Genomic DNA, 23924 nt, shown 5'->3' with positions numbered 1-23924 from the left:
GCAAGGAAGCGACTCACCTGGGGGCTGCTGGCTGGTGGTGGGGAGAGAGGAGGAACGGAAGGGACTCACCTAGAGGCCTGGCTGGTGGGAGCACAGGAGGGGCCCCACCCAGGTGTTCTGATTCCTGGATCTGGAGCTTTCCAAGGCACCGCTCCACAGTGCTCATTCAGCTCTTCCACCCACTGTGGGTCAGGCATGGACCCTGAATAGTCCCAAGCGGGCCTCCACAGAAAGAACTTCCTGCCGCACCTGGGGCGTCAGCAGTACTGGGGCTCAGCCCCACGCACGTACGGCCAGGGTTGGGTCGTGGTATCTGTTCACCGTTCCCTCACCCCTGTTCTGAGCCAGACTGGCTGGGCCCTGAAGTGCAGAGCTGGAGCAGGCATTCCTGCCCCGGGGGAATCCATGAACAGAGGATTCTGAGACAGAGACGGGGAGAGCTGGTCACACAATGGGTGTCCAAAGGGAGGGGGGCACTGAAGAGGGACTTCCCAGGAGGCCCCTGGAGGAGGGCATGCCTCACCAGGCTTTGCAGGGTGGGTAGGAGTCCTCCAGGGAGCAGGGTTAGCATCAGGGCCTAGGTGGAGAGGAGATGAGGTGGAATAACGCCCTCGTCTCCACAGGCCGGTACCTCTGCTCGGTGACTATGCTCAGGCTTACGGACAAGCAGCTGAAGCACCTGAGCCTGAAGAGGACAGCACTGCTGGTCACTCCCTCTCTCCCAGGCAGCCACTTCTCCGGAGAGCAGGTCGGGGCCGAGGTGCCCTTCAGCCCAGGGCTTTACACTGACCAGGCTGAAATCCTTTTGAGCAACCACTACACCAGCTCCGAGGTCAAGGTCTTTGGTGCCATGGAAGTTCTGGAGAACCTGGAGGTGAGTGGTGACCAGGCAGGAGCCAAGGCCTCAGAGGGACCAAGAGGCACGGAGGACCAGCTGGGGTGTGGCAATCCTGGACCACCTCTCTTTAAAATTAAAAGTTGTAAGGGAGTTCCCCGGTGGTCCAGTGGTCAGGACTCCGCACTTTCACTGCTGAGGGCACGCGTTCAGTCCCTGGTCAGGGAACTGAGGTCCTGCAAGCTGCGTGGCGCAAAATTAAAAAACTAAAAGGTTTTAAAAATTAAGTCCCTTGACCCTTTTCCCCATAGCACTGCTGCTGTCTGTCGGCCCGTAGAATCGTGTGAATGGTCGTGATTGCCCCCGGTCTTCCCCGGCTGGAAGTGACTTATGGGGGGAAGCACTGAGTGCAGGGCCCGCCTGACACATGGCATCTGCTCAGTGAACGTGTCACGTGTCCACGAATGAATTCAGGGCAGGAGGGCCCACCGACGAGGGGCAGGAAGAAAAGCTCTAACCTCTGACCTATCACTGATCCACTGATGCCGCACACCTGGGGACGATGGTGTCCCCATCTCTGGGCCTGGGTTTCCCCCTTCGTTGAGTGGCGGTGCAGGACACCGGTCCTGCGGCCCGGCAGGCCGGGAGGAGGTCGGGGTGATGTGCGAAGGGCTCGCTGGTGTCTCCGCCGGCTCCTTCTCTGGTCTCGCTGCGGCAAACGTAGCTGAATGTCCTCACAGTGACACAGGCATGAAGTCGCTATTGGTGGTGGAGCTCCTGCTGGGCCCCAGGCTGGGCTGCTGGCCACGGGCCATGGACAGAGCTCCTGGCTGCTCCCTTGGGAAGCTGGAGTTTGGTGATCGCTCACGCAGTGCAGCATTTTTTTTAAGGAGCTCTTGATTAGAATTCCATGATACTGATTTGTCCTTTCCCTAAAAATGCCCCAGCATAGACAGCGTGCTCCCCTGAGTTTGCGGATTGCACGCCTGTCAGAAGTGCCCAGGCCTCCTCACCTGCCTGGGAAGCGGGAACTGGTGGGGTCCCCGCCATCGGCCCACGGGCCCGGGAGGGCAGCTCACGTGTGTCAGGCAGACGTGGGGTGTGCCCCTCAGCCCTGACGTCTCTCCCAGGTGAAGTCAGGGTCCCCGGCCGTGCTGGCCTTCGTGAAGGAGAAGTCTCTGGGGCTGCCCAGCTTCGTCACCTACACAGTCGGCATCTCGGACCCCACGGCCGGCAGCCAGGGGCCTCTGTCCACCACCCTGACCTTCTCCAGCCCCACCACTAACCAGGCCATCACCATCCCCGTCACCGTGGCCTTCGTGATGGATCGCCGGGGACCTGGTGCTCGTGAGTTACAGGACGGGACACCCGCTGGGAGGGACCTGGCAGAAGGGACGGGCAGAGTGGTCCAGGTGGGAGTGGAACCGGGAGTCTGAGGGCTGCAGGAGCAGAAATGCAGAATATGTCTCTCACCCGGGGCCCCTCACCCTCTGAGCACGCACACGACGTGAGGGCCTCCGCACACGGTTCGGTAACTCTCTTTCCTTGGACCACAGACGGCGCCGGCCTCTTCCAGCACATCCTGGACTCCTACCAGGTCATGTTCTTCACGCTGTTTGCCCTGCTGGCCGCGACGGCGGTCACGATCATAGGTGAGGCGGGCGTGCCGTGTCCCCACCCCCCGATTGCTCCCCCATCCTCACCCCCACTCTAACCACCCGTGCGTCTCGCAGCCTACCACGCGGTCTGCACACCCCGGGAGCCCAGCACACCACCGGTCCTCTCCCCGCGAGCCAGCCCTCGGCACAGCCCGCACTGTGAGTAGCCACCCCGAGGAGCGGGCGGCGGGGGAGGATCCCCAGGTCTCAGAAGGCTTGGCCCTGGGCATGAGCTGCAGCTGGGCTGTGAGGCCCAGAGGGCAGGCCTGCGAGCTGGTGGGGGAACGGGAGCTGGCGGATGCTGGTCCCGGAGGGGCTGGGGCCAGGGAGCCCTGTCTCTGCGGGTGGGCGTGTGGGGCCGGGGTCCCACCCGCTGGGGCTACCGCGAAGGGCTCTCAGCTGGGGCTGGACGGGCTGACTCAGAGGTGAGGGTTCTGGAGGGTCCCGACGAGGTGTTTCTCGGATGGAGAAGAATCACTGGACTCATTCCTATTAGTGGTGCCCCTGCCTCTGGTGGTCCTGAAGCCCTGGTGACCCTGCACAACCCCAGGGTCTCCTCTCTCTGTGAGTGGTGTCCCCTGAGGCTGTGCAGTACCCCACCTGCACAGCTGTCCGTGGCATCCCTGTGTCTCCGGATTCCCATTCAAGGGTTCTCTCCCCTCCACAAGGAATCCTTGAGGGGCTGTCTACTGACCTATGGGGCCATGGCCTGGCTTCAAGGGCTCCGTGAGTTTTTTGAAAGAGGACACAACTGTGTATATAGGTTGGTGTTCCTGGGGTAACAAGATCCTACATGCATCCTGGACCCCTAGAATCACAGCCTTCTCAGGCCTGCGACCCCAGGGAAAACCGTGGACTGCTCAGCAGCTCGCTTCCCCACGTCAACTCCGATTCATCATCCAGCTGTGCTTGCAGTGGGCGCTCGCCTTGCTAACCGTCCCCCAGCACACCCCTCCCCGGTTTGTTGGAGCCACGCCGGGGGCTTCGCGTTGCCTCCTGGGCACTCCAGACCCTTCGCACACGTGGGAGTCTGTTCGTGCAGCTTTCTCTGCCCAGATGGACGGGCCCGCTCCCCGTGTGTCCTGTGGATGGGACGTGGCCGTGGGATCCTGGGACCTGGCAGGCCGTGCGCGCCAGGAAGTCAGGGGCACGGTCCAGGCCGCTGCGTGCGTAGCTCAGCAGGCCCCTGTGGGCCTCGTGCGCTGGCCCGGCAGCCGGGGGCGTAGCTAGGCAGCAGCCCCTCAGAGCCGTTGTCTGGCGTAGGCCCTGCGGGGTGTGAGGAACGTAGAGGTCTCCCTTTGGCTCCTTGCTCACCGGGGCTCTCTTCCCACCCTAGATGTTCCTGCCTCATCGCCAACGCCTTTCAACGCGCTGCTTCCTGCTCGCAGAGCCAGCCCTCCCTCGGGGCTGTGGAGCCGGGTGTACCCCTCCCACTAGTCAGGAGGGCCAGGACCCCCGTGCCTCCACCACCCCAGGGCCGGGCCTGCTGGGTCCAGCCTGGAGCAAGCCCGGCCGCCGCCGCCGCCCCTCTTCCTGTAACTGTAGTTTAGGCCATGCTCACGAGCTTGTTCTTATAAGTAGGAGTTTAAGTTTGTTGTCTGGGGGTTTTTGTGTTGTTGTCTTGTTCTACTGAGAGTCTTGCAAAGGCAAAGACCTTGGCTCATTCCTCAACCTGGTTGTCTGGGGTTTCGGGACGATGTACACTTCGGCTTTTAGTTTCTTGGTCTCTAAAATCGCTCCCTTCTCAGGACCTGGAGCCGGTGGGAGTCTGTGGAGAAGGGGTCTGTAGATGCTGCGATAGCAGTGGTCTCAGGGAAAGGACTTTTTTTTTTTTTTTTTTTGGCTGAAAGGACTTTTTATTGGATTTTTTACTTGTGTGGGTTCTTCTCTCTCTGGAAACTGGACTTTTCCCCTCGTCGGGCTGCTGCTGGGAAATGATTGCAGCGAACAGACACGAGTGACAGGGGCCGCCCCGTCCCTGCACAAGGAGCCTCAGGACCGGGGCCAGGGCGCCCGGCTCAGCCTCGGGGGCGCCCGAGACTCCGGGGAGCTGGGAGCTGGGCCTCCTGCCCGCCTCGGGCCACTGTGAGTGGATGGCCATCCTTTGTGGTGCTTTGTTTCCCGAGCGGTGTACTTGGACTCGGCCCCAGGGGGCCCGGCTCATCCTCCCAGTCCTGGCTTCGCTATCAGCACAGGGACTTCGGAATCGGAACTGGGAAATGTCCTTGGCCTGGAGACAGGGACTCTCCTTGTGTTCCACTGTTCCGCCCACGCACAGACCCATGTTCTCTGTCCCTCCCTCTGTACAAAGCACCTCGCGGATCTGAGCCTCTGCCGCCCCTCGGGACGGCCTCCCTCCGGGCAGCTCCCAGGACGGGCCGGGGAGGGGGCGACTCGGAAAACGCCCTCCTTCCCAGCCCTCGTCCACACAGCAGCTGAGACCTCCAGGACGCGGCCCCTCCTGAGGCCGGGGTGCCGTGCCGCCCCCAGGAAGGCCCGGAGCCTGGCAGGCGTGGACCCCGAGCTGCACACGTGAATCCGCCTCAGCCCTTTGGGACTGGGCCATGCGATTTATTTTTTTAAAGCTGGAGACAGGAAGAATTGTGCCTTGCATATTACTTGAGCTCAAACTGGCAACTTGGATGTAAATAGGCGCGTTTCTACTTGGTTTATTTAATAAAGCTCTATAATTTCTTAAGATGAGCGTGATTATTGCCGGAATCACATGCGTCCTGCCCAGAAGTGACCCAGGCCTGGTGACATTGCTTGCCGTTGTGTGCATTTGGGGAGCAGGTCTGTGTCCTGCCAGCCTCTCTTCTCTAGCTGGGCAGCCCAGCCTCCCTCCCACCCCTGAGGGACCGGCAGGCACCAGGGCGGGGTGCCGTAATGTCTGCCCGCAGCTGCCTGCTCAAGGCCCCCAGACAGGCCTTCCCTGTCGGAGGACGTGGCAGCCCTGCCCACACATCACTGGGGTCACCTAGACGGCCTCTCGGCTCCCCTCCCTCTCCAGCCGTCCCCTTTCTCTGCAGCTCTGGCTCCACCACCCCACCCCTGAGACCATCTCCCCTGGTCACAGCCGGACACCGGCCCTGTTAGTTAACTGGACCTGCCTTGCTGGCAGCCCCTCCTCTGTGTTCCCCGGCCCCTCACCCCGTGCCCCTCAGGGTTGGCCCTCCCAGCCCCAGGCCCTGCCTGCGGCCTTCACGGGGCACTCGTGCGGGGTCATCCTGAGTGCCCCGTGGGGCAGGGCCTGGCATCACGTGTCACAGGGGTGGGAACGGAGGCTTAGAGACAGGTAGCCACCCAAGGTCGCAGGCCACCCAGAGGTGCTGCTGGTGGAGACCAGCTGTCCCGGACATCACTTGCCGGCCTCCTCGGAGTCTGAGCCCCTGACGCGGAGCTGGGCAAAGAGCAGCTGGAATTTCAATGCAAAATTTGCCTTTCGCAGCCCCTCGTGCTGCTAGAAGCCAACATGTGACTACGTTTGGGGCCAGAACAGAGCGGCTGTGTCCCAGGCAGCTGGTGAAACGGTGCCCTGAAGGGACGGGTGCCCTGTTCACCTCCCGTCCCATCAATGCCGGCTCAGCAGACCCGGTGGGGCTCTGCCTGGCAAGGACGGTCGGGCAACCAGAGTCGCTGGGCTGTCATTGTGTCCAGCCTGCACCCCAACCCGGGACGGCATCCCCTGACGCCCAGGCATGCGAGCAAGAGTTTTGGGCTCTCTTCTCCACCGACGTCACCGTCCTCTTAAAGCATGTGCTGCTAGAAACAACCAGACCCGGCCAGAGGCGAGGGCGTTCACAAAACCCAGTGACGTGCTTCAGCTTTCTGTTCCCAAACTAACCCAGCAACTTTCACTCTCTAAAGGGTGCCAAAAAATGCTTTTAGCACCATTTAGCGCTAAAATTATAGTATTGCATATAGATTTTTTTTTCTCCAGAATTCCTAAGTTTGGCCAGAAAATAACTCTGTGTGTCTCTCTCTGTCTCCCCTTGTTTTTCTGTGTGTGTGTTGGTGTGGGGGGCATACTGGAAATGTTACATCTCGAGGTCTGAAATACCACCTATGAGACAGCCCGGAACCTGGGCATCCAGGGGGGTGGGAAAGGCGTGGAGTTTAGAGGTGAGGTGGCCAGGGGTGCAGGCCCCCCGTCTGGGGCTAGAGCGGAATTGTGTTCCCTCCCTGCGCTGCAGTGTTCCCCTGTCTGCATCTGGCCTGCCTGCCACCCCAAGTGGCTCCGGGGGAAGAGGTGGTAGGTGGGCTGCATGCTCATCCCAGCCCTCAGCCTCCCAGTGCCTCCCCCAGAGGCTGATTGCATTCCCCCCATGGAGGGGGCGCCATGGTCGCGTGACTTGCTTTGGCCAATGGAAAGTGGGTGGAAGTGACCGCATGTCAGTTCAGAGCCTGTGCTTAAAGAGGCCTCACCAGTTTCTGCTCACCCTCCTTGTCCTTCTGCAGTTGACAGAATAACAAGGAAACCCAGGTAGCTGCTGGCCCCAGGAGGAGGAGAGACATCTAAGAGGGACCTGAGACAAATCTGCCCATCCCAGACCAACTGACCTGCAGACTTGTGACCTTGAGAGTAAATGATGATAGTTACAAACCACTGACTTTGGGGACAGTTTGTTAGGCGGTGTCGTTGCAGCAGTAGGTGACTGATACAAAGCGTGGCATGGATTCCCTTCTGGCTGAGCCCTTCAGGGTAGGTTTCTGCCACTTGTCACAGAGTCTGATTGACATTGTTGCAGCCTCGTGGCCCCTTACCTTCAGTCTGTTTTCTCCTGGGCCCTGCCCAGGGCTGCGCCTTTGGCCCATCCCGCTGGACAGGGCTTTCCAGTGGCCCTGGCAGAGGCTGGAAGGGTGCCTGGTGCTCAGAGCCTGGGCCAGGCACTCAGGCAGGCACCTCAGAGGCCCCGTTTTCCTCCCTCTTGGGAGGGGCCCAGTCAACCTCACCCTCGGGCTGCTGCTCTCATCTTGTTGTCACCCCAGTGGGCTGGGTGAGACACGTCCTGCTCATGGTGACAACCCGGAGCAAGAGGGCAGGAGGGAACACACAGCCCCCCAGGGGCTGGGCTGGGACGGGCCTGCTAGCCTGTGCTCTCCAGTCCCTTGAACAAAACCAGTCACGAGTCTGAACCTAGAATCAAGGCTCAGGAATAGTCTACCTTGGCTGGGAGGAGCTGCAAAGCCACAGATGTGAACGGAGGGGTCAAGAGTCAAGGTCATTAAATAAATAAATAAATTTATTTAACAAAAGAGTCAAGGTCATTAACACAAAGCAATCATGGGTTGTCTTTTCTTATTGTTCAACTCCCTCATCATACATCATACAGACAGGAAAATTGAGGCCCAGAGACAGGAAGGGACTAGCAGGGGCCACCCCTGAGTAGCACATCAGGCCCCGGCCCTGAAGGTCAAGGTCATCCCCCACCACCACCCCCGCCTCCCCAGAGCAGTGACACAGGTCATGAGGACGCATTAGTCAATGGCGTGGGCCTTTCACCCTATGATTAATTCTCAAGGATCCTGTCTAGATCCACAATTTCAACATCACATAAAGTGAGCAATCTCAGAGAGAGAGAGAAAGGAAGAAAACAAAGCCAGGAACCGTGCGTTTGGTGATTGTCTATTATTTTGTTTTATGTTGTATGTAATTAGCACATTAACTTCCGTGGAAGATTTCATTAGCAGACTCATCAGGTGACCACTTTTTCACGTGGGGAGTATTTACTGATGGCAAATAAAGACAATTTATAAGAACCAGGAAAGTGGAATCCCATTTTCCCATTGCTCCACAGCTGCAAGGTGTAATGGCTCCAGGGCAGTGGCGGCTCCCTCTCTGGGTCCTTCTCCACGGAGGGGTACATCAGGAGGCCAAGGGCAGCAGCCCAGAGCCTGGTGGACAAGACCCAGGCACCGGGTAGATCTCCTGCCTGTGCCACTAACCAGCCAGGGGGACCTTGACCTTGAGTACTTCCTGTCACCTCTCTGAGCCTCAGTTTCCCCGTCTGCAGAGTGGTAATTATCACACTACCTCCTCCGTAGGTGTGCCGTGTGGACTGAATGAGCTCCTGTATTACAACCCCCAGCATGGTGGTGAGCAAACATTTGGTGCTCAGTAAATACGAACTTTTCTGCCTTCTTCTCCCTGGTGGTTAGGCACAGTTGTCCTCACTCTCTTGGGGGCCATGACACATTCCCCAGGAGTCACCCGGCCAACTGAAGCAAATCAACCATCAGGTCCAGGCTCACAAACGTGGATGATGGGCCAGGCAGGCGGCCCCCGAATGCAAGGGGCTGGGGGTGGACGCTGGCGACCTGAGCGCATGGCCTCACCCACTGACCTCCAGCGGCCAGGTGGGGACAAAGCCCAGTGGGGCCCATTCTTCTAGTTTTCTAGAGACTCCAAAAATCCTTTGGGGGGCAGTAAAACCTTCCACCTTATAAATAATGGTAATAAAATTAAAGTTTAAAAAATATTAAAAAAAAAAAAAAGCTTGTGTGGGCCGAAGAAACCTACCCTCGGGCCACCAGTTTTCAATCTCTGAATTTCTTCATAACTGGTAAAATTCTGGTTCGTGTGTTTCCCCAATCTCTTCCTGTGGCCCTGGCAGACATTACTAATCGCTCCCAGCACTCTTTCCTGTTCAAGCAGGACTCTGCCTCAGATTCCCTACAATCCAGCATCCCTGCAGCCACAGCCAGTCAGCTGGTGTTGACAGAGGAGAGGAGTCCCATCATCCTCCTTAATCTACTCCAAGCCCCTCATTTTAGAGGCAGGAAAGGACTAGTTTTAGCTCACCTATAACCAAAGATGTGAAGGTATCACCTTTTCTCTGGCAACCGGACACAGAGGGAGTGGCTAAAAGATGCTGTGTATGTTAGAATATATCTTTTTTTTTTCCTTCAGAAGTATTGATTTGGGACTGAAGCATCTTAAAGTGCAGAAGAAGTAGGCAAATGTTGCAGCCCCAGCTACCTGCCCCTACTGCCCACAGGGTCCAGGGGTCCAGGGTGAGGAGATTGACGGGCAGAGGTAGGAAGTTTAAGTGTATAACTGTAATCAGTTTGTTAAGTTTTCAGGAACCATTGAAATGACATTCACCATCCATGTGGGGAGGGGAATGGGCGCTCATGGTCTAAATCAAAGGAAAATGATCAAGGGCTGTTTCTTGGGCACCCCAGTTGGAGACAGATTCGTGTCGGCTGTCAAGTCGGTAATTTTGTTCCCTACTCCAGGAAGGTTGAGATGCTGTTACCACCTCCAGGGGCTGTTGGCAGCCTTTATCAACGCCCTGCTTCCCAAGGAGCTGGCAGGGCAGAAGGCAGTGATGAGTCAGATGGGTCTTCTCTGTGGAGGGGCAGAGAGACAGACAAGGCTCAGAGCACCTTCTACAGGTGGGGAAAGGGACCTTGGTGGTTTGGAGGGTTGGAAGAGGCTCCAGGGAGGAGGCGAGTCAGAACCAGGGTGGGAATGGGTGTCTAGGCGGAGGGGCCAGTTTGAGCCTAAGGTCAGACACTTCTAGCCTCCTGTGGGGAGGAACAGATAGTGGCCTGGGTTCCAGTCCTCACCCATCTGGGATAGAGTTATGGCACGTTGTTTTGGGTATAAAAAGCTCTTGGCTCCCAAGCTAGGGGATGTGGGGAAATACTGATTTGGGGTGACTGGGGTCAGTATATTCAAACCAGGCTTCCTGTCCACCCCCACCCCCACCCCCACCCCTGGTCCTGTAACATTCCCCAGGGGCACATGTGACTGGGTTGAGATGTTCTGAGTTCAGGACATCCAGAGAGGAGAAGTCAGCAAAGTTAATTCTTCCCAGTCTAACTGGACTTTCTTTTAGGTTTCTCACTTTTCGACCTACATTAAAACCCATTTTCAGTAAAATTTCACATAATTTCAGATTCGGAGTAGGTTATTTAATTTGATAATTAAAACCTATTTTATCAAGTCCTGTCATAAAATATTCTGATTATGGTTAATCCTCATTGTATTTCATCCTGTAAATTGTTTCATATGTTCTACTTCCTACTGATAAAAGTATACAACAGGTGTCAACTTAGAAAGGGTGGTGGGGGATAGAGTTTTCCCCAAATTCTATGAGGGAGCACACGAAAAGCTGTGAAACTTCCCCTGCAGGCAATGGGGAGCCATGGAGGGTGCCAGAGCAGGAGTGTGCCATGGCCAGAGACTGGCTCAGAGGGTCACTCTAGCAGTAGGTGTCTGTGTGAGTGGAATCCCTTCAGGGCAGCCAGTGGGGTGACTGCTCATCCAAGGCGAGCTGACGGGCTCTATTTGGGGAAAACACGTGCACTCACCTCACCTCTGCCCCTTGGTCCTTTCCCCAGGCTCCCCCAGGCTTCTGCTTCCGGCCCTGACTGTCCAGCCCGTCCCCTCCCCTCTCTGGGTCTCAGCTTCCCCTCGGTTCTGATCAGGTGCCCCAGCTCCAAAAGGCTGCGGGTCCAGGAAGGGAGCAGACCCAACACCCGGCCCCGCCTACCCGCCTACCCGCCCGCTGGATCCACAGCCTCAGGGAGCACAGCTGCCGCCCCGGGGGCTGCCCTGCTCTTGGCAGGAGAGAGGCTAAACCTCAGAGGCCACAGCTGAGTGGGGCAGGGCGGCCCGATTTAACCAGCACGCCGCTGTGAGGCTCTGAAGGGCAGGACACTCAGGCCCCACTTTCCTGACTGATTCGGAACATCTGAGCCTCATTGGCTCCTCCCACCCCAGGTCCGCTGGGGCCTTGGGGATGCTCCCGTCAGCCCCTGGGCCGGTCTGCCCTTCTGTTTGTCTCTTCTCCCTTCTCCCCCTGCCTGGCTCCCCCCTCAGGGCAGAAGTCTCACCTCTTCTGCAATTTCTCTTCTTCCTCTTCGCGTCCTGCACCCCTTCCCCTCCCCCTCCTCCTTTCACTCCCCCCTCCCCCTCCCCCTCCGACTCCCTCTTCTAACACCCTACAGCCACGCTACTCAAACTCTGGTCCTCCTCGCTACTCAAACTCTGGTCCTCCTCGGATCAATAGGGTGGGCGCCACCCGGGAGCCTGCTAGAAATGCAGACTCTCAGGCCCCGCCCCAGACCTGCTGGATCAGGACCTGCATTTCAGCAAGACCCCCAGGTGACTTGTGTGCACTTTCCTAATTACAGAGTAATCTGAGTTAATTGAAGTAGGAAATATAGACAAGAAAAGAAACATCACCTGTAGCCCCTCTGCTGATTGCCAGCTCCGTTTTCAATTTGCTGTTCTTTCTTCCCAAGATTTTTTTCTTAATTTTTATTTTATATTGGAATATAGTTGATTTACAATGTTGTATAAGTTTCGGGTGTACAGCAAAGTGATTCAGTTATACATATCTATTCTTTTTCAGATTCTTTTCCCATATAGGTTATTGCAGAATGTTGAGAAGAGTTCCCTGTGCTATACAGCAGGTCCTTGTTGGTATTCTATCTTATATATAGTAGTGTGTGTATGTTGATCCCAACCTCCTAATTTATCCCTCCCTCCCCACACTCCCCGTTTGGTAACCACAAGTTTGCTTTCTAACCCTGTGAGTCTGTTTCTGTTTTGTAAGTAAGTTCATTTGTCTCATTTTTTTTAGATTCCACAGAAGTGATATCATATGATATCTGTCTTTCTCTATCTGACTTACTTCACTTAGTATGATGATTTCTAGATCCACCCATGTTGCTGCAAATGGCATTATGTGCTTTTCTCTGGGTGGGTTGTAAGAGTTGTTGAGCCAAAATCCCAACTGGGATTTAATTTCTGGAAGCCCCTCCCTGAACCAGCCGCCGTGACTGTGGCCGTCTCTGTCCCAGTGGAGTCCACTTCAGTCGGCCTGGCATAGCCAGGGATGGGGACCAAAGTCCTGCTGAGGACAGAAATGACAAAAGCAGTTGAGGTTCCCTGCTGATGGGAGGGATGGTCCTCGCAATCATGAACTTCACTCACCCTCTAAGCCCAGCCTGCACTGGCTACAGGGCCCCAGGAGGCTTCCGACCCCTCCCTGCACTCCCGGACCTCATGTCCCATGCGGAGACAGCCCAGGCTTAGACCAGGGCCAGAGCGGGAGCAGTCCTGAGGGAGCTCGGAGGAGGCCTAGCCAAGTGTAGGGGAGGGGATGGTCAGGGAGGGCTGCCTGGAAGAGGGGACACTTGCTCAGGCACCTTGGTGGAATAGTAACAGCTTTTTCTGGTGGACAAGAGAAAGAGGGAAGGGTTCCCAAGAAAGGGGAACAGCACTTGCAAAGATGACCAGGGAGAGGACAAGGAGGTGTGTGTGTGTGTGTGTGTGTGTGTGTGTGTGTGTGTGTGCGCGTGCGCGCTGGGCGGGCAGTGGCAGTAGCAGGGAAGTGTGTAGCAGAGGTCAGGAGAATGTTGAGGTTATGTGTCTGGGGCAGGGTTTCTGCAGGTCTGTTGTAAACACTTAAGCAAGTGAAGTTAAGGGCTGGACCAGGCCACTGTTTTCTATGTGCAGGCTCTGGAGCCAGGAGGCCTGGGTTCAAATTCTGACTCTGCTTCTCATGTGCTGTGTGACAGTGAGTTAGTTGATGAACCTCTCTGTGCCTCAGTTTCCTTACCTGGGAAATGGAGGCAATGATGGTGCTTCCATCATTTGGGCTGATGTGAGATTAAATGAGTTAATTAATGGAAAGTACTGGGAAGAGCTCTCGGCATATAAAGGGCCAGCCAGAGACCAAGGATGGGTAGTCCACTGCTCCGCTCCTCAACTTCCTCAGATGCACTGTGGGCAGTGTGAAGCCTCTCCTGCAGGGGCGTTTGTAAATATTCAGCCACATCCAATAGACATGCATGTGCCTGGCCTTCTGCCTGGCAGGCTTGGCTTCTCTCATGGAGTTGGCACTGTAGTGGGGGACATGGAAAAAGTATAAATAGATAACCCGGTTGCGGAGATAGTGCTAAGTGCCATGAGAAGCAAGATGGTAGGAGAGAGGATGATGGCATGGTGGAGGGGACCCTGAATCAGTTTGGTGGTCGGGGAAGACTTTTCTGCGGTGATATTTGAGTTGAGATCTCAGAGCCAAGGAATCAAGAAAGATGGGGCAGGAGGAGCATGCCAGGCCAAAGGAACAGCGTATGCAAAGGCCCTGAGGTGGGAGTGCTTTGGGTCTGACTGTGGAACAGCAGGGGGGCAATGTGGCTGGAGAAGGGTGGCCAGGTTTTAGCAAATAAAAATAATAGGGCACCCAGTTAAATGTCTGCAATTAGAATTTCAGGTAAACAGCAGAGGATTTTTTAGTTTATGTATGTCCCAAATGATGCATAGGACATACTTATACTAAAAAAAATCATTTGTTGTTTATCTGAAATTCCAGTTTAACTGGCAACCTCTATTGTATCTGGCAATCCTAGGCTGGAGGGGGGAAGTTGGGGGAGATGAGTCAGCAAGCAGGCGGGGCTTGGCCGACCTGGGGAGGTGGCTGGATGTCATTCTCAGGGTCATGGTTAACAGGGCCGTGGCCTCCAGCTTCCATCCTGCTCCAGGTGCTAAATGGGTCGGCGTTTTAGCTTAATGGGGGAAATGTCTGTCAGGGACCCCGGAACAAGTGGTTCAAGCCACCCACGTCATGGAGAATTCTCCAAAAGATGACTCATCCCAAGTAACAGACAAGAGAGCTGGGGCTGCATCGCGCTCCAGGGAGGTGAAAACCTCCCTCACAGGAATGACAGGGAGGGGAGGCGGTCGAGGTAGTAGGGAGTGATGTTAAAATTAGAACAATCCTGTTCTCCTAATCAGAGATGCAGCCAGTGCCCCATGAATCTGTAATGGGCTTCCTTGCAGACTTCTGGAAGGGGGAGGCCAGGGTCAGCTGTGTAAATATTCATGGGGAGCCGGGAGAGGGTCCAGGGGGATGCGGGCCTGCCCCCTCCCCGCAGAGGCCCAGCGGGAGGTCTGGGTGCTTATCCTGCCCTGTGACTAACTGGGTGAATTGTGACGTCAGGCCTGCCCTGCTCCCTCTGAGCCTGGGGGGACGGATGGAGAATCAAGTTCAGGACAGGATCCCAGAGGGAGAATCAGGGCCCCTCACTTGGCCTTTGCTGGCCCTGCAGACTCAGTGCTTGCTGAAAGAAAGAAAGAATGAATGAATGAACAAATGAGGGCTCTTTGGCAACCCCCTCCTTTTCCTGGCAGGGCTATTTTAAGCCTTCTGCTAGGACCTTTGTGGGCACATCCACACCGTGTCACGGCAGACAGATTAAAAAGCACCCACATGCCTCATTAAATAGAATTTATATATAACTATATGGCGCTGAGTCAAGATGCAATTGACTAGTTGACTGATGTTCTGTTCTGTGGACATTTAATTAAACATTTATTCATTTTGACGTGTCAGTGTGTCTTTTTCCTCCCTCCTCTACCCCATCTCAAACATATTCCTGGGCCCCTGACAGGCTCCTGGCTGCCGAAGCTCTGCCCCAGCGGCTAAAGGGGCGGCCTTGTCTCAGGGCCGCAGGCGCCCCGTCTGTAAAAGGGCAAGGTTGGATGAGGTGACCCCCACTAGGCATGCTCCTCCCATGAGGAGGACTGTTAGAGCCCCCCACCCCCGTTCCTACAGAGACCGCGGAGTGATAATAACTGCAGCCTCTCAGAGGGACGTTGAATTCCACAGCCTCCAACATCAGCAGATGTTCTTATCCCCATTTTACAGATGAAAAGGCAGAGGCTGGGACGTTAGGAAAACACATCTGGGGCCCTGGTACACCTGAGACAAAGTCCCCAAGGCTGTTTGAGGAGATGTGGGCCAAAGAGCATTAAACATCATGGGATGACAGGGCAGAGAGGGCCATTTCCCTTCAATCCTGATTATAGGAAGGAGAAGCACTTGGCCACCTGCTGATGGGTCTTCAACACCCCTCTAGCACTTGCTAATCGAGAAAGAACAGGCCTCACACTCACAGTGTAAAATGACAACAATTTCCAGCTAGAAATTAACAGCACTGAGGTGAGAGGCAGGCAAGGCTTCCCCGGCAGTTATGTGGAGGCCCCAGCTGGTCAGGAGCTCCTGGGTGGGCTGCATGCTTAGCCTGAAGAAGCTGGTTACCCAACTCCTCGCCTCCTACCCGCTTCAGATGAGCCCCAATGGAGACATGGGAAGAATGGTCAGACTCCTTAATTGAAGCCATTCTAGCAGATATGGTGTGTGTATTTTCTTTCTTTGAATAGCTTCAGTGAGATATAATTAACATACTACACAATTCTCCCGTTAAAAGTGTACGATTCAATGATTTTCAGTACCTTCACAGTGTTTTAAAGTCAATTTCAGAACATTTTCATTACCCCATAAAGAAATCTTCACCTACCTACTACTCACCCACCCCCGGCCCTAGGCTACCACTAATCTACTTTCTGTCTCTATAGACTTGCCTGTTCTGTACATTTCATGTAAATGGAATCCTACAATATGTGGTCTTTTGTGACTGATTTATTCCGCTTAGCACGTTTTCAAGTTTCATCCATGTTGTGGCAGGTGTCAGCATTTTATTCTTTTTTATTACCAAAGAATATTCATTGCGTGCATAGACCACATTGTATCTATCTATTGATCAACTGATGGACATTGGGTTGTTTCCTCTTGTTAGCTCTTATAAATCATGCTCTTACGACATTTGTGTACAAGTTTTTGTGAGGCTGTATGTTTTCAATTCTCTTGGCTATATACCTAGGGCTGGAATTTCTGGGTCATATGGTATAAATGCTTAAATGTTTGAGGTACTGCCAGACTATTTTCCAAAGCAGCTGCACCACTTTAGGTTCCCACCAGCAATGTATGAGTGTGCCATTTCTCTACATCCTTGCTAACACTTATTATTTTCTGTATTTTTAGCTAACCTAGTGGGTGTAAAGTGGTATCTCATTTTGGTTTTGATTTGTATTTCCCTGATCACTAATGGTGTCAAGCATCTTTTCATGTACTTATTATATTTTTTTGAGAAATGTCTATACAGATCCTTTGCCCATTTTACATTGGGTTGTCATTTTTAATTATTGAGTTGTAAAAGTTCTTTATGTATTCTAGAAACAAGGATCTCATCAAATGTATGATTCAGAAAAATTTTCTCCTGTTCTGAGGGTTGTCATTTCAGTTTCTTGATCGATGTCCTTTGAAGCACAAAAATTTTTCGTTTCAACAGCGTCCAGTTTATCTCGTTTTTCTTTTGTTCCTTACGATTTTGGTTTCATGTGTAAATCATTGTGATTTTGACTTGCATTTCCCTAATGACTAATGATGTTGAGCATCTTTTTGTGTGCTTATTTGCCATTTATATATCTTCTTTGGTAAAATGTCTGTTCAAATCTTTTGCCCATTTTTAATTGGGTTGTTTGTCTTGTTATTATTAAGTCATAAGAGTTCTTTATATAGTCTATACACAAGTTCTTTGTTGAATGTACATATTGCAAATATTCGCTCCCATACTGTGGCTTGTCTTTTCTTTTTCTTTCTTTTTTTTTTTTTGCGGTACGCGGGCCTCTCACCGCTGTGGCCTCTCCCGTTGCGGAGCACAGGCTCCAGACGCGCAGGCTCAGCGGCCGTGGCTCACGGGCCCAGCCGCTCCGCGGCATGTGGGATCTTCCTGGACTGGGGCATGAAACTGTGTCCCCCGCATCGGCAGGCGACTCTCAACCACTGCGCCACCAGGGAAGCCCATCTTTTTCTTAACAGTGACATTTGAAAAGCAAGGGTTTTTGTTATTGTTGTGATGAAGTCCAGTTTATTGATTTTTTTTCTTTCAGAGTTCGTGCTTTTGGTGTCATACTTAAGAAATCTTTGCCAAACTCAAGGCCATTAAGATTTTCTCCTATGGTTTTTCTCCCTAGAAGTTTTATATATTTAGCTCTCACATTTAGGTATACACTGTATTCCAAGTTAATTTTTGTACATCCCGACAGGTATGAGTTTTCATTCTTTCACATTGTGCCAGCAACATTTGTTGAAAGACTATCCTTTCCCCCATTAGGCTGCCTTGGCATCTTTGTTAAAATCAATGGACCACGTACGTGTGGGTCTATTTCTGCACTCTATTGACCTTTTTGTGTAGCTTTACACCAGGACCACTTGCTTTGATTACTCCTGCTTTATAATAAGTCTTGAAATCATGTAGTGTGAGCCCTCCAACTTTGTTCTTCTTTTGGCAATTTGAGCGGGGCAGCTTTTGTTAGATGGGACTTCCCTGCATTAAATACCAGGCCCCTGCCCATTGAATACCACACTGTCCCCAGTCATTGTGATGATCAAATATGCCCCCCACCATATTTCCAAAAGTCCTGACTGGATGCAGTACCCCCCCACACACACAAGAGAATCTCTTCCTCAAAGGAACGAGAATCAGATTAGTATCAGCAGCACTGGATGATAGGGGAAAATGGTGCAAACCCTTCCAGGTTCTGAGGAAATTGATTTTTAACCTAGAATTCTATACCCAGCAAAACTGTCAGTTGAGTGTAAGGGCAAAATAAATCATTTCAGACACACAAGGACTCAAAGACCTTCCCCCGGGCCGTCTCTGGGAGAATTGCTAGAGGATGTACACAGCAAAATAGAAAATGAATCCAAGAAAGAGAATACATAAGATCCAAGAGAGCATGGACCCATTCCAGAAGAGTAATGCCAGGAAATTGCCGATGACAGCTGCATAGCAGGCCAAGGAAGCGCCAAACCAAATTACAACAGTGAGTCAGAGAGCTCTCAGAGGAAGGTTTTTAAGGAGAAAAATGAATATTCTTCAACAAATGGTGATATTAAAAAGATAGATGGTCTTACTGAGCAGCTGAATGTGGATAATAATAGTAAAAATTAATAGATGATCATAATATGCCTCCCCTTCCCCTCTCTCCTCCTCCAAATTTTTGTTACCTTTATTTTCTTTAGAGTACATAGTTACATCTTTTTTCCTGCAGTGCAATGTAAACTCCTTGGCCTTGTATTCATGTAATGATAATATTGGAAAAGCCTATTACTGTTTTTTCAGGTTTAAAATCTCTCTCCATACAAAGCACGGAGATTTTCACTAGAGTTGCTGGACAGCATAGAAATCCCATAAATCATCACAAGGTCCAAGTAGTGGGTGACACAGTCAGGAGAGGAGGGGAAAGGAGGTTCGGTGCAGGAGGCTTGCTGGCGGAGCTCTCAGGACCAGCACAGCGTGGGCATGAAGGGGCACTGCTGGGCAGGGGGAGGGCTGGCCTGGGTCTGATCCCAGCAGAGGCCTCAGAGGGTCCTATCAGGGGCTCTGGAGCTGGGATGACCCTGAATGGTTGCCCAAGTTTGGACAGGGCACCAAGCTCTTGTACCCCTGCATGGACCAGTCACTGTCTGGCCTCAGGGAAGTGGGGACATAACCTTGGGTGAGGCAGATTCCATGGGCACAGGGCAATTTCCCAAGAGGGACGTGGCTGTGAGCCGTTAGATGCCAACATGTCTGGCTGGTGGGGGATGAGAGCCTCGTCCTGAAATGGGGGTCCGGTTGGCCACCACAATGCCCATTGCACAGTTCTCCTTTGTTGTACCCTGTGGGAATTAAGATGAGAGGCAGTGTCTAAACTGGACAGCCTGCATGTGTTTTCACTGCTTCGTGTTGCAGGTGTGTTAAAGCACCCTGGATTGCCCCTCGTCCACTTCTGCCACCTTGCCCATCAATGCTCTTATGTCATGGGCTTACGTGGGGAGACTGTAAGGGACATCTGGGTGGCTGAGAGCCCAGAGTCTAGTCTTTCATTCGGGGGGTGGTGTCAATCAGCTCACTGCATCTGGGGGCTTGGGGGAGAGGCAGCGTGGAGATGGAAATGTGAGGTCAGCTTCAACCCGGAACTGCTGGAAGCAGGTTGCAGGGTGAAGGTGGGGGACAGGCAAATGGGGTTGGGGTGGGGGGAGGGGGAAGCTACTCCTCCCCCCAATCATCTTCTCCCCCCACAATCTTCACTCACATGCCCCAGGATTTAGATCTGAATTTCCTTCATTCCCAAACTGGCAGAGACCCCATGTGTGACCCCAGGGTCAGGTCTCCCAAATAAGTCAAGAGTAGCCGAGGCCATATCCCTTTTGGGAAGGCTCCTGTTATCTTTATAAAATGAGGAAATATTAAAACAGGATTGCAAAGATTTTGGTATATTTTCAATGTATAAACTGAAATGATAAACACAGTTGACACACACAAGCAGGATGTAATATAATTGTGCCCTTCACAAAGTAATAACAGGATTTATAAAAATAATATTAATTTCTAGAACATCACAAGTAGCCTAGTGAAAGTGCTTGGTGAATTTGAGGACCTCTAAATAGCCCCACTGCCATTCTCTCCCTCTCCATAGGCCATGCCCAGGGGCCACCCAAGGAGGCCTTAGGGCCCTGGAGGGTCCAGGGTCTCTCCATGCAGGGCTTATCCTCTCCTGGAGATAAAGGGGTATCAACAAACATAGGTATAGCATACTAAGTTTCATCAAAGCCAGTGTGATGCCAGCCTTAACAAAGAGACACTGTATCATCAAAATGTACATTATTATAAAGTTTTAGAAACTTATGAGATGTAGCTAAAGCTTTACCCAGAGGTAAATTTATAGCCTTAAATGCATTTGCTATAAAACAAGAAACTATGGAAATAACCGAACTCTTCAAGAAGATAGAAAAATAATGTTTAGCCCTAAGGAAATTTAGACTATGAAAATGATAAAGGTTTTAAAAAGTCAAGAAATAGAAAATACTATTGCTGGGGAACCTGAGGCTCAGGGGCAAAATAAACTGCTTAAAGTCTCCGTGCCATTTTTGAAGTGGGTCTTTGGCCTGCAGGCCCATCACACCAGACCCTGGGTGTGAGTGGAAGGTGCCTGCCTGGGCCTTGGTGGCTGGTCCACATCCACATCGTGGAGGCCTCAGTGCCGCCAACCGCCTAGAACAGTCTAGGAAAGGAACAGTCTAGGAAACTTGTCTTGCTTGTACAACAAAATGAACCGCGCGTTTTATCAGACTTAGAAAAAATGTCAAAGTGCTTATGAGTTCCTTATTTTCTATTCACAGCTCAGTCGTCGGCTGACAATACGTAGTAGGAAGGTCTGTTTTGCCGAATTCCTACTTTGTGAAATTTGTACATCAGAGCGGCCCAGGCGGCTATGCAGAGGCGCGAGTCGCACCCCGGCGGCAGGAGCGGGCGCTGGGCGTGGGGCGCGGGGCCGGCAGGCGGCGCCCTCCCTCCGCCGCCGCCCGCCCCTCCCGCCCGCTCCTCCCGCGCCGGCCGCCAGGTTCCGGCTCCCGCTCCCCTAGCGCCGCAGCCGGCACTTTGCAAACTCCTCGCCCGCCCGCGGCGGCCGCAGCTCCACGCACTGTCCGGCCCGGCGCGTCCGCGGGGCCGCGGGCGGCGTGGAGGCGCCGGGGGCGGGCGCGGGCGGAGGCGGGAGCAGGGCGCCAAGGCGGGGCCGCGTCGGCCCCGCGCGCCGCGCCCCCCGGGCCGAGCCCCGCGCCGCGCCGCGCGGAGCCGCCGTCACCGCCGCGCAGCCATGGCCGCGCCGCCGCCGCCCCGCCGCCCGCGCGCCTGAGGCGGGTACCATGGCTAGCGCCGCCGAGCCCCCCGGCCAGGCGGCCGAGTACCTGCAGGAGCTGACCCGGATCGTCGCGGCGCAGCAGGAGCTGCTGGCGCGGCGGCGGCGGCGCATCGAGGAGCTGGAGCGCCAAGTGGCGCGGCTGAGCCGCGAGAACGCCGGCCTGCTGGAGCGGCACCGGCGGCACCTGGCCGCGTGCGCCCGCCGCCCCGACCCCGGCCCCGGCCCGCAGCCGCTCGGCGCCATCCCGGAGCTCGGAGGCCGCCGCGACAAGTAAGTGGGGACCGGGGGCGGCGAGCGTGTCGGGGGCGCGCGAACTTCTTGGGGGGCCCCGCTCCCCTCGGGGCCGGTCGTGGAGGATGTCGACTGGGGGGGGCCGTGGTACCCCCGGCGGGGTCGCGGCCCGACCTGGGGCTCGGGCTCGGCGGGACCGAGCTCTCAGGGAAAGGGGCTCCGGGGCGCTGCCCGGCGCTCCCGCCCGCCCGGCTCTCCGCGGCCGGCCGGCTTGGGACTCGGGCTCCAGCGACCCAGGAGCTCGGGAGCTTGGATGTGGGGTCGGCCTCGCCACAGGGGGCCGTCCCGGCGCAGCCCTGGGGCTTTGGGTGGCCGGACCAGAACTCCTGACTCGGAGGCTCTAGACCCGGAGTGCAGGGGCCGCGTCAGGCGCAGATCCCGCCCTCGAGCGGGCCTGGGTCACTTGCGGGTCGCACCCCTCCTGAAGGGACTCTGTGCTGCCTCCAGCCCGGGACGCGCTGAGCCCTCCTCCCTCTGGACTCCTCGGTCTCTTCCTTCGCGGCTCTGGGTTAATACCCCGCCCGCCTCGCCCCAGGATTACCGGGGTTATGTCGGAGCGAGGATTAAGCAGGGGACGGGATGGGGCGGGACTGCCCGGCCGCGCTGGACAGAGCGTCCTGGCCGCGCGTTTGCCTCCCGTGGGGTCCGAAGTCGCGTGCGCGGCCGGGCTCCGCAGAAGTCCTGGCGCCCATCTCGGCGAGGCAGAAGAGAGAGAGAGAGTGTGTGTGTGTGTGTGTTTGTGTGAGTGTGTGTGTTGGGGGGGTGGAGGGGTGAGGAGAAACTCTGTGTGTGTGTGTGTGTGTGTGTGTGTGTGTGTGTGTGTTGCGAGGGTGGAGTGGCGGTGGTCCGCAGCTTCAGGTCACGTTTCCGGGGAGGCTGGGGGTGGGCAGAAGTGATGGGGGAGGAGTTAACCCTGACTCTAAAATCCTGCGGGGGAGGGGCTCCTGATTCCCAGGACTCCAGGTATGGTTATCTGGCCCTCTGGTCACCGGAGACCCCGTGTCCCCCCTGCCCCAGGCCGGGCTGTGCAGGCTGTGTGTGCAGGGCTACCGCCCTGCTTCTTGCATGGTTCTGGGCGGTGCTTCTGGGCTCTGGGGGGCCCTGGAAGAGGAGCGTTGTAGGGTGGGGTCAGGGCGTGGGTGAGCCTGGTGGCTCTGTGGTGGCAGGGCATTGGCACACTTCAGCACTCTGTTTATGCTGGAAGGGAGGCATGGAATCGCTCCTAGCTGGCAGCACTGAGAGAAAGAACAGCCGCCCCCCCCCCCCCCCGCCTCCATAGCTCTGCCCCCGGCCCCCGGCTCTCTGGTGTCTCCAAGACCCCTTTGTCACTTGGTCTCTTCAGCGGTCATCTGGTGCTAGTTGCAGAGCCTGAGCCCTCACCCCCCAGCAAGGACTTAAGGAAGAGCCAGGGGCCCAGTGAAGTCGTCAGTCGCTCGGGGAGGCAATGCACCAGGGCTGGGACACACGCCCCGCTTTCCTAGGGGACGGGGACACGCACTGTTGGCCGGTGCCTCACAGCACCGTCCTGGGGATGGATTCCTTCTTTCCCTTCACAGTCGCCTCTGGTGACCAGGTATCGGTGGGAAGATGCTGAGAGGTCTGTGTGGGGACTCCCCCAGTGCTGGTCTGGGTGGCAGCCTTGGAGGGAGCTTGGGGTGCTGAGACAGGACTTGTTTCCTGAGTCCCCAGCTCTGTCAGCCTGGCTTCAGAGCCTATGATAGTATCCCTTTCCAGAGAAACGGTGGCAACACAGGCCTTGGCCCACGTTCTAGGTGGACGGGAGCTTCTCAAACTTGCACGTGCCCACAGGTGCCTGGGGATCATGCTGAAACGCAGGTTCTGATCAGTGGGTCTGGGGCGGGCTGTGTTTCTAACAAGCTCCTGGAAGTGGAGGTGCTGCGGCCTTGGGGCCACACGAGAGGAGTGAGGAGTGGGGCTGGGAGGCTCCAGTGTATTGAACAGAACTGGGGGTCCCCCTCAAGACAGCGCTCCAGGCCCAATGGCCCTGCTCCGCGTCTCTGCCCCGTCTTTGGGCAGGGAGGTTGCTGGAACCACCCGCCTTCCACAGGGCCCCTGCATGGGGCCGGTGGGTCACATCCGTGGGTTTCCGGCCCCTGCAGTGTGAGGGGAGTGAGCTGGATTTGGGGGGCCCCTGCCCATCCATGGAGAAAATGATTTATGCCTAAGGAGCATGGGGTAACTAACCCCCTGAGAGCAACCAGCTTTTATTAAGCACCTACTGTATGTGGAACCATTAGTGATGTGCTGGAGACCCAAAAGGGAGAGTGGGGAAGCCAGGCAGGGAATACACAGCCCCGCATGGGGAAGGGGACGTGGGCAGGTGGATGGGCCCCAGGGCTGGCTCTGCGCTGGCCCTGGAGGCTGTGGGACAAGTCACCTCTCTTAGCCTCGGGGCGTCTAATGCACGGAAATGGGGATGAGCATAGCTGTCTCCCATGCTCTTTCTGAGGATTAAGTGAAGATAACGGGAGTGGAGGAAACAGTACACAGTAGGTGCTTAATGCACATTCTTCCCTTGTCGGGCAGGTTCTCATTTGGGGACGGGGGCCAACTGAGCACAGGTAGGAGG

The 23924-nt window shown here is 55.1% G+C and overlaps 2 protein-coding genes across 6 annotated transcripts in view; both read left to right on the top strand.

Moving 5' to 3' along the window:
- NUP210 (nucleoporin 210) overlaps positions 1–5191 on the top strand; it is a 100569-nt gene extending 95378 nt beyond the window's left edge. Inside the window, exons 36-40 of the mRNA XM_004284327.4 lie at positions 624–874; positions 1966–2182; positions 2392–2487; positions 2569–2652; positions 3830–5191. Coding sequence (XP_004284375.2) covers positions 624–874; positions 1966–2182; positions 2392–2487; positions 2569–2652; positions 3830–3930 — 749 coding nt within the window. The 3' untranslated portion in view covers positions 3931–5191. The remainder of the gene's footprint in view (positions 1–623; positions 875–1965; positions 2183–2391; positions 2488–2568; positions 2653–3829) is intronic.
- Positions 5192–21032: 15841 nt separating this feature from the next.
- The window catches only part of IQSEC1 (IQ motif and Sec7 domain ArfGEF 1), a 330995-nt gene continuing 328103 nt past the window's right edge, over positions 21033–23924 (top strand). For all 5 annotated transcript variants that reach the window (XM_049693707.1, XM_049693708.1, XM_049693705.1 and 2 more), the window contains exon 1: positions 21033–21313. In XM_049693707.1, the coding sequence (XP_049549664.1) occupies positions 21048–21313 (266 nt within the window). In that variant the 5' untranslated portion in view covers positions 21033–21047. The remainder of the gene's footprint in view (positions 21314–23924) is intronic.

The sequence above is a fragment of the Orcinus orca genome, chromosome 10 (assembly GCF_937001465.1).
Source record: "Orcinus orca chromosome 10, mOrcOrc1.1, whole genome shotgun sequence".
Taxonomy (NCBI): domain Eukaryota; kingdom Metazoa; phylum Chordata; class Mammalia; order Artiodactyla; family Delphinidae; genus Orcinus; species Orcinus orca.
Note: the sequence above shows the minus strand (reverse complement) of the source record. Positions and strands in the feature narration are given on the sequence as shown.